Source organism: Melanerpes formicivorus, unplaced genomic scaffold (genome assembly GCF_026170545.1).
Source record: "Melanerpes formicivorus ecotype bairdi unplaced genomic scaffold, bMelFor1.0.p_v2 SCAF_2863, whole genome shotgun sequence".
Classification (NCBI taxonomy): domain Eukaryota; kingdom Metazoa; phylum Chordata; class Aves; order Piciformes; family Picidae; genus Melanerpes; species Melanerpes formicivorus.
The window spans coordinates 1-8,873 of NW_027145214.1; the positions used below are offsets into that span (position 1 = coordinate 1).

At 58.7% G+C, this 8,873-nt stretch overlaps 1 protein-coding gene across 1 annotated transcript; it reads left to right on the forward strand.

Annotated features, from left to right (window-relative positions):
* The first annotated feature begins 425 nt into the window (after nt 1-425).
* LOC137440365 (acid-sensing ion channel 2-like) lies at nt 426-8,621 on the forward strand. Its single transcript, XM_068136652.1, has 5 exons — nt 426-602; nt 1,909-2,000; nt 4,569-4,648; nt 6,174-6,242; nt 8,142-8,621. The coding sequence occupies exons 1-5, from the start codon at nt 529-531 to the stop codon at nt 8,241-8,243; spliced, it is 417 nt and encodes a 138-aa protein (XP_067992753.1). The 5' UTR covers nt 426-528; the 3' UTR covers nt 8,244-8,621.
* Nucleotides 8,622-8,873: the final 252 nt, after the last annotated feature.

The window sequence follows — 8,873 nt, forward strand, 5'->3', positions numbered from 1 at the left end:
CTGTCCCTCCAATCTAAAACAAAAGCTAACAATAGTGAGTGGCAGGAGCAGCTCAAGGCCTCTCTCCAAGAGGATGATTAGGACCTTGCAAGGAAGTGGAGGAGAAATAGGCAGGAGTGGGTTCCCTGCAGCTTTCCTTGGCCCCTCTCTGGGTGGCATGAGCAGCACAAGGCCTCTCTCCAAGAGGATGATTAGGACCTTGCAGGAAAGTGGAGCAGAAGTAGCCAGGACTGAGTTTCCCACAGCTTTCTTTGGCCCCTCTCTAGGCCTCTCTCCAAGAGGATGATTCTGACCTTGCAGGGAAGTGGAGGAGAAGTAGCCAGGACTGAGTTTCCTGCAGCTTTCCCAAGATGTGACTCCTTGGCCCCTCTCTGGGCACCACAGACCTTGGCTCCCACAGCTGCTGTGTGGCCCTGGCTGCCTGGGCTCTAACTGTGACCTCCTGCAGGTTTGCTTGCTGAGAAGGACAGCAATTACTGCATCTGCAGGACACCCTGCAACCTGACCAGGTACAACAAAGAGCTCTCCATGGTCAAGATCCCCAGCAAGACCTCAGCCAAGTACCTGGAGAAGAAATTCAACAAGTCAGAAAAGTACATCTCGTGAGTGCTGCTGCAGGGGAGGCAGCTCCCTTGCTTTGTGGCCCCTCTGGCTGCTCAGAGCAGCCCCTGCTGATCCCAAGCCTTGCCCCAGGTCACCAAGGAGGGGAATGTCCTCCAGGGAGGGTGGGAATGTCCTCCAGGGAGGCAGCTCCCTTGCTTTGTGGCCCCTCTGGCTGCTCAGAGCAGCCCCTGCTGATCCCAAACCTTGCCCCAGGTCACCAAGGAGGAGAATGTCCTTCAGAGTGGCAGCTCCCTTGCTTTGTGGCCCCTCTGGCTGTTCAAAGCAGCCCCTGCTGATCCCAAACCTTGCCCCAGGTCACCAAGGAGGGGAATGTCCTTCAGAGTGGCATCTCCCTTGCTTTGTGGCCCCTCTGGCTGCTCAGAGCAGCCCCTGCTGATCCCAAGCCTTGCCCCAGGTCACCAAGGAGGGGAATGTCCTTCAGAGTGGCATCTCCCTTGCTTTGTGGCCCCTCTGGCTGGTCAGAGCAGTCCCTGCTGATCCCAAACCTTGCCCCAGGTCACCAAGGAGGAGAATGTCCTCCAGGGAGGGTGGGAATATCCTCCAGGGTGGCATCTCCGTTGCTTTGTGGCCCCTCTGGCTGGTCAGAGCAGCCCCTGCTGATCCCAAACCTTACCCCAGGTCACCAAGGAGGAGAATGTCCTCCAGGGTGGGTGGGAATGTCCTCCAGGGAGGCAGCTCCCTTGCTTTGTGGCCCCTCTGGCTGGTCAGAGCAGCCCCTGCTGATCCCAAGCCTTGCCCCAGGTCACCAAGGAGGGGAATGTCCTCCAGGGTGGGTGGGGGAGGGTGGAATCCCTGAAGAGGTGAGGTGAAAGTTGCTTTCTCCTCGGTAGAGATGTTCCCAGCCAGCTGTTTGTTCCTCCCCTGGCCTTGTCTCCATGAGCATGCTCCATAGCCACCTCCTCTTGTCCTGATGGGGAAGGGCAAAGCTTGCTGGCCCTGTCTGAGATGTGGCTGCTCTCTGCCTGAGGCTGGGCTGTGCCAGCCCTGGGCACATGGAGGCACTGCGAGCTATTCCTTGTGAAGCATCTGTTGGACTCTTAGCATCAAAGTGAGATCCAGAGAGATCCTGGGGAAACATTTCCCAGCTCCTGCCAAGGCTGCCAGAATCCTGATGGTGCCTGAAGGGCTCCAGGAGGTCCCAAGTGTCTGTGGGGTGCTGAGGAGCCCAGGAAGAGAACAGTCAGGACAGAGAGGGGGATGGACCCCCAAAGCCCCCTGGGTTTTTGCCTGGTCCCAAAGCACCCAAGGCTGCTGGTGCCTGATGCTGTTGTCCTCTTCCTACAGAGAGAATATTCTTGTGCTGGACATATTTTTTGAAGCCCTCAACTATGAGACAATTGAGCAGAAGAAAGCCTACGAAGTGGCAGCCTTACTTGGTAAGGAGAGCTCAGAGCTGCAGCCTGGAGTCTGGGTGGGCCTGGGCTGGACTCTGGCTGTGCCTGTGGGCCAGGCAGGTGCTGTGCAGCCACAGCTTAGGAGCACTGCCTTCAAAACCCCAGCAAGGTCCACTCCCCTTCCTGGCCAGGATGCTTTCCTGTTGGCCTTCCAACAGCAAGCTGTGCCAGGAGTGGCCCTGGGACCACAGCTCATCCATGTGGTGACCTGTGAAGGGTTCACATCCCCAGGCAGTGCTCCAGGTTGAGAGCAGAGTGGCTGAGAGCAGCCAGGCAGAGAGGGACCTGGGGGGAGTGGGTGGACAGCAGCTGAACAGGAGCCTGCAGTGTGCCCAGGGGGCCAAGAAGGCCAAGGGCATCCTGGCCTGCAGCAGGAAGAGTGTGGCCAGCAGGAGCAGGGAAGTTCTTGTGCCCTGTGCTCAGCACTGCTGAGGCCACACCTTGAGTCCTGTGTCCAGTTCTGGGCTCCTCAGGTTAGGAAAGAGGTTGAGCTGCTGGAAGGTGTCCAGAGAAGGGCAAGAAAGCTGGGGAGGGGTCTGGAGCACAGCCCTGGGAGGAGAGGCTGAGGGAGCTGGGGTTGCTTAGCCTGCAGAAGAGGAGGCTCAGGGGAGACCTTCTTGCTCTCTGCAACTCCCTTTAGGGGAGGTTGGAGCCAGGTGGGGCTTGGTCTCTTCTGCCAGGCAAGCAGCAGCAGAACAAGAGGACACAGTCTCAAGCTGTGCCAGGGGAGGTTTAGGCTGGAGGTGAGGAGAAAGTTCTTCCCAGAGAGAGTTGTTAGCCATTGGAATGTTGCTGCCCAGGGAGGTGCTGGAGTCCCCATGCCTGGAGGTGTTCAAGAGGGGATTGGATGTGGCACTTGGAGCCATGGGTTAGTAGTCAGGAGGTGCTGGGTGACAGCTTGGACTTGCTGATCTCTGAGGTCTTTCCCAACCTCATTGATTCTGTGATTCTATGATTCCAAACCCTTGTGGATGCTGTGCTGTGTGGCCTGCTCCAGGTGATCCTGCTCTTGCAGGACTCAATGATCTCCAGAGGTCCCTTCCAACCTTTCCCATTCTGTGATGCTGTGGTGCAGCTGCCCTGGGTGCAGCCAGCCCCAGGGAGTGGGGAAAAGCAAGGGATGACCTCCAGAAACACCAAGGGCTCGAAAGCCATCAAAGGCATCCTGGGAAGGATGTTGCTGGCCACTAAAACCACTAAAACTTTTCTCCTGCTAATGAGGCCATCAGCTGGAAGCCTAATGAGGATGAACTACCTAAAGCTGGCATCTGAGGAAGCCATCTGGCAGAGCTGGGCAGCAGCTTCATCCCAGGAATCCCAAAGCCCAATTCCCAAACCAGGCAGGGGAAGGGGAAAGATGTTGGAGAAGAATTGGGTAACATCCCCTGGAGCCTGGAAAAACCCTCCACCTGCCAAGGAGAGGCAAGGGAGGTGGCCTGCTTTGTGCAGGAGACCATCTCAAGGCTGCTTGGGTGCCCCAGGGCTGGGGCTGAGGAGGAGGCACCATGGGGAGAAGAGATGTCAGGAGTCTGCTGGGGATCTGCCTGCTGACATGAGATCATGGAGTGGTTGGGGTTGGAAAGGACCTTCAAGATCATCCAGTTCCAACCCCCTGCCACAGGCAGGGACACCTCCCACCAGCCCAGGCTGCTCAAGGCCTCATCCAGCCTGGCCTTCAACAGAGAGCATCCACCACCCACTTGGCCCAGGGGGTTCCAAATGACAGGGCCCTGGCAGCATGCAGAGGTGGAGCAGCTCATGGTCACAGCTTCAGAGAATCAGTGAGGTTGGAAAAGACCTCAGGGATCGTCAAGTCCAAGCTGTGACCCAACAACTCCTGACAACTAACCCATGGCACCAAGTGCCACATCCAATCCCCTCCTGAACACCTCCAGGGATGGGGACTCCACCACCTCCCTGGGCAGCACATCCCAGTGGCCAATCTCTCTTGCTGGGAAGAACTTTCTCCTCACCTCCAGCCTAAACCTCCCCTGGCACAGCTTGAGACTGTGTCCTCTTGTTCTGCTGCTGCTTGCCTGGCAGAAGAGACCAACCCCCACCTGGCTCCAACCTCCCTGCAGGGAGTTGCAGAGAGCAAGAAGGTCTCCCCTGAGCCTCCTCTTCTCCAGGCTAAGCAACCCCAGCTCCCTCAGCCTCTCCTCCCAGGGCTGTGCTCCAGACCCCTCCCCAGCTTTCTTGCCCTTCTCTGGACACCTTCCAGCAGCTCAACCTCTTTCCTAACCTGAGGAGCCCAGCACTGGACACAGGACTCCAGGTGTGGCCTCAGCAGTGCTGAGCACAGGGCACAAGGACTTCCCTGCTCCTGCTGGCCACACTCTTCCTGCTGCAGGCCAGGATGCCCTTGGCCTTCTTGGCCCCCTGGGCACACTGCTGGCTCCTGTTCAGCTGCTGTCCACCAGCACCCCCAGGTCCCTCTCTGCCTGGCTGCTCTCAGCCTCTCTGCCCCCAGCCTGCAGCACTGCCTGGGGTTGCTGTGGGCAGTGTGTAGGAGCCAGCTCTTGGAAGTGTTCACTGCTGTTGTCTCCCCAGGTGACATTGGAGGCCAGATGGGGCTGTTCATCGGTGCTAGCATCCTCACCATCCTGGAGCTCTTTGATTATATCTATGAGGTAAGACCTCTGGGGGTGTAGGGGGAGGTGCTGCCAGCCCTGATGCCAGGCTGGGGTGGGCAGCCAGTGTCCCAGGTTTAATGTCTGACACTCCATAATCAATGCTCCACGTTGTGGTCAGAGCTGCTGCAGCAAGCAGCGGGGAGGGGACCTTGGTGTCTGGCAGCTCTGCCCCCTCCTGCCCTCCTGCAGCAGGCAGCTAGGACCCTTGTGGGGCTTTAGTCTCTTTCTTCTCAAGCTTCTTCCCCTAGCAGATGCTGATGCCTGAGCCCACAGCTCAGCTCAGCAGCTCCCAGGGGGTTTGGGCTTGTCTGTGCCATGATGCCCACACAGCCTCTGTCAGCCTCCTGCTGCTCCCAGCCCTCCTGCAGCATCCTCCGCTGCTGGCCCTGGGAGCACAGAGTCAGATTCCAGCTGCTCCCTGCTGCCATTTGGGCTTTTTCCATCTCATTTTTCTTTTTCCCCCTCAATGAGTCATGGTCCAGAATGATGCTCCCTGGAGCATCCTCCCTGCCAGCTGTTGAGTCTCCCTTCCCATGAGGAAGGTTGGTGCTGGGCATCAGGCTGAAGGTTTCTGTTTATGAAAGGAGAAATGGAGGCAAGAGGCTGGGGCCAGGCTCTGCTCAGTGGTGCCCAGGGGCAGGAGAAAGGGCAGTGGGCACAAAGTGGGACCCAGGAGGTGCCCTCTGAGCAGGAGGAGAAAATTCTTTGGTGTGAGGGTGCTGTGAGGGTGCTGTGAGGGACCAGAAAGCTCATCCAGGTCCAAGCCCCCTGCCATGGGCAGGGACCCATCCCAGCAGCCCAGCTGGGGCAAGGCCTTCTTGCCAAGGAGGAAAAGGAGCTCCTGGGTGCATCAAGAAGGATGTGGCAGCAGGTCAAGGGAGGTTCTCCTCCCCCTCAACTCTGTCCTAGTAATGCCACATCTGCAGTCCTGGGCCCAGGGAACTGCTGGAGGGAGTCCAGGGGAGGCTACAAAGCTGCTGAGGGGCCTGGAGCAGCTCTGGGAGGAGCAAAGGCTGAGAGCCCTGGGGCTGAGAGCCTGGAGCAGAGCAGCCCCAGAGGGGAGCTGAGCAATGCTCAGCAAGAGCTAAAGGCTGGGGGGCAAGAGGCTGGGGCCAGGCTCTACTCAGTGGTGCCCAGGGACAGCCCAAGGGGCAAAGGGCACAAACTGGCACCCAGGAGGTTCCATCTGAGCAGGAGGAGAAAGTTGTTTGGTGTGAGGCTGCTGGAGGCCTGGAGCAGGCTGCCCAGAGAGGTTGTGGAGTCTCCTGGTGTGGAGAGCTTCCAACCCCCCCGGGCATTGTGCTGCTGGGCAAGCTGCTGTGGGTGCCCCTGCAGGGGGCTGGACTGGATGGTCTCCAGAGGACCCTTCCAAGCCTCCCCATGCTGGGATTCTGGCATCCTTCAAAGCTCTGCCCCTGGCCAGGTGGGAGGAGGCTGCTCCATGCCTCCTGTGTGCCCAGGCAGGCAGGGCAGAGGGCTTGCCTCCTCCTGCCCACCTTCACCCAACCTTCTTCTTTTGCAGCTCATCAAGGAGAAATTATTAGACCTGCTTGGAAAGGAGGAAGAGGAAGGGAGCCATGATGAAAACGTGGTAAGGAACCCTGCTGGGAGACAGGAGGAGAGTTCCCTCTGCTCTGTCAGCTCCCTAGGAAGGTGTTGGCAGCCCCAAAAGCAAACCATGCCCTGGGCTGCAGCCAAAGCAGTGGCACCAGCAGGGTGAGGGAGGTGATTCTGCTCTGCTGAGACCCCACCTGCAGTGCTGCATCCAGGTCTGGGCCCCTCAGCACCAGAAAAACATCCAACTGTTGGAGCAGATCCAGAGGAGGGCACAAAGGTGCTCAGAGGGCTGAAGAACCTCCCCTGTGGGGGCAGGCTGGGAGAGCTGGGGCTTACCTGTTCCATGCTGCCTGAGGAGAGGAGAGGAGAGGAGAGGAGAGGAGAGGAGAGGAGAGGAGAGGAGAGGAGAGGAGAGGAGAGGAGAGGAGAGGAGAGGAGAGGAGAGGAGAGGAGAGGAGAGGAGAGGAGAGGAGAGGAGAGGAGAGGAGAGGAGAGGAGAGGAGAGGAGAGGAGAGGAGAGGAGAGGAGAGGAGAGGAGAGGAGAGGAGAGGAGAGGAGAGGAGAGGAGAGGAGAGGAGAGGAGAGGAGAGGAGAGGAGAGGAGAGGAGAGGAGAGGAGAGGAGAGGAGAGGAGAGGAGAGGAGAGGAGAGGAGAGGAGAGGAGAGGAGAGGAGAGGAGAGGGAGAGGAGAGGAGAGGAGAGGAGAGAGGAGAGGAGAGGAGAGGAGAGGAGAGGAGAGGAGAATTAACAAGGTTGGAAAAGACCTTCAAGATCATCAAGTCCAACCCAGTGCAGGCTGTTGAAGCCTGAGAAGGCTTCAGGGGGACCTCAGAGCAGCCTTCCAGTATCTGAAAGGGCTCCAAGAGAGCTGGGGAGGGACTTTGGACAAGGGCTGGGAGTGTCAGGATGAGGAGCAATGGCTTTGAGCTGGGAGAGGAGAGGCTGAGACTGGAGAGGAGGAAGAAATTGTTGAGAGTGAGGCTGGGGAGACTCTGGCACAGGCTGCCCAGGGAGGCTGTGGCTGCCTCCTCCCTGGAGGTATTCAAGGGCAGGTTGGATGAGGCAACCTGGGCTGCTGGGAGGTGTCCCAGGGCATGGCAGGGGGGTTGGAACTGGCTGAGCTTTGAGGTCCCTTCCAACCCAACCCATTCCAGGAGTCTCTGGTGAGGTGCAGCCCACAGGGTTCAGCCACAGCTTGAGTTGCACTCACAGGAGCTGTGCTTGGGCTCAGGGATAGAACCATAGGATCATAGGATCAATGAGGTTGGAAAAGAGCTCAAAGATCATGAAGTCCAACCTGCCACCCAACACCTCCTGACAGCTAAACCCTGGCTCCAAGTGCCACATCCAATCCCCTCTTGAACACCTCCAGGGATGGGGACTCCACCACCTCCCTGGGCAGCACATTCCAATGGCCAACTACTCTCTCTGGGAAGAACTTTCTCCTGGCTGGAGGGGGGAGGGCTGGGGAGGAGCTGGGAGCCCCAGGCTGACTCTGTGCCCTACCCTCCCCCCACAGAGCTCTTGTGACCCCCATGCCAAACCACTGGGAAACCATCAGCCACACTGTGATGGTTCTTGAGTTGCACTCAGGGGAGCAGAGCTGTGCTTTGGCTGAGGGTTAGCAGCTGGGGGGAGGGCTGGGGAGGTCCTGGGAGCCCCAGGCTGACTCTGTGCCCTGCCCTCCCCCCACAGAGCTCTTGTAACCCCATGCCAAACCATTGGGAAACCATCAGCCATGCTGTGATGGTGCAGGGTTAGCAGCTGGGGAGAGGGCTGGGGAGGACCTGGGACCCCAAGGCTGACTCTCCCATGCCAAACCATCAGCCACACTGTGAAGGTGCAGCTTTGGCTCAGGGTTAGCAGCTGGGGGGAGGGCTGGGAAGGAGCTGGGAGCCCCAGGCTGACTCTGTAACCCTCCCCTCCCCCCACAGAGCACTTGTGACCCCATGCCAAACCATTCGGAAACCATCAGCCACACTGTGACGGTGCCGCTGCAGGCAGCCCTGGGGACGCTGGAGGAGATCGCCTGCTGACAGCCCCCCACCCCCACCCCCCGGCCCCCACCCCCTACCCCCCCCCGGCCAGCCGGCCCCAGCCCTGCTCCACAGTGCCAAGCACCTAAGGAAGGGAAAACTGCCCAGGAGAGAGCAGGGACCCAGCTCAGGTTTGCAACGTGGCGGGGGGGGGGGGGGTGGGGTGGGGTGGGGGGCAAAAAGAAACCCACGGAACGAAACCAAGCGAAACAAATTGCTCCTCCAAAAGAGAAAGTAAACAAAGAGAATAAAACCAATGACAGAAAATTCCATTCAAAAGGGGGGGGGGGGAAAAAACCCCACCCCAATCTTCAAACCAATAAAACCCAGAGGAGAGCAAACCCTGAAGGGAGCAAATGGCTATGCATTCAAACCCAATAAATGTGTATATTATATATATACTCTGCCAAAAGCAAGCGAGAGGCACCTCGGACTTGGCTCGTGTGGTCCTTTTCCTCTTCCTTCTGTCTGCTGAGGCGGGGTGGAGGTTGTCCTCCAGGGGTGGAGGCAGCAGCTCCTCTCGCTGCTCTGCTCCTCTTGGTTGTTCAGCTCTGCCAGGCGAGCAAGGCCACCACCAGCCAGCCAGCCGCCAAGCAGACGCCAAGCAAGCGCCAAACACCAAGCAAACAC

Excerpts from the sequence above, each read along its gene's own strand:
- LOC137440365 (XM_068136652.1), top strand. The coding sequence starts at position 529 with ATGGTCAAGATCCCCAGCAAGACCTCAGCCAAGTACCTGGAGAAGAAA. Across the intron at positions 603-1,908 it reads AAGTCAGAAAAGTACATCTC|AGAGAATATTCTTGTGCTGG; the intron begins GTGAGTGCTGCT and ends CTCTTCCTACAG. Across the intron at positions 6,243-8,141 it reads GGAGCCATGATGAAAACGTG|AGCACTTGTGACCCCATGCC; the intron begins GTAAGGAACCCT and ends CTCCCCCCACAG.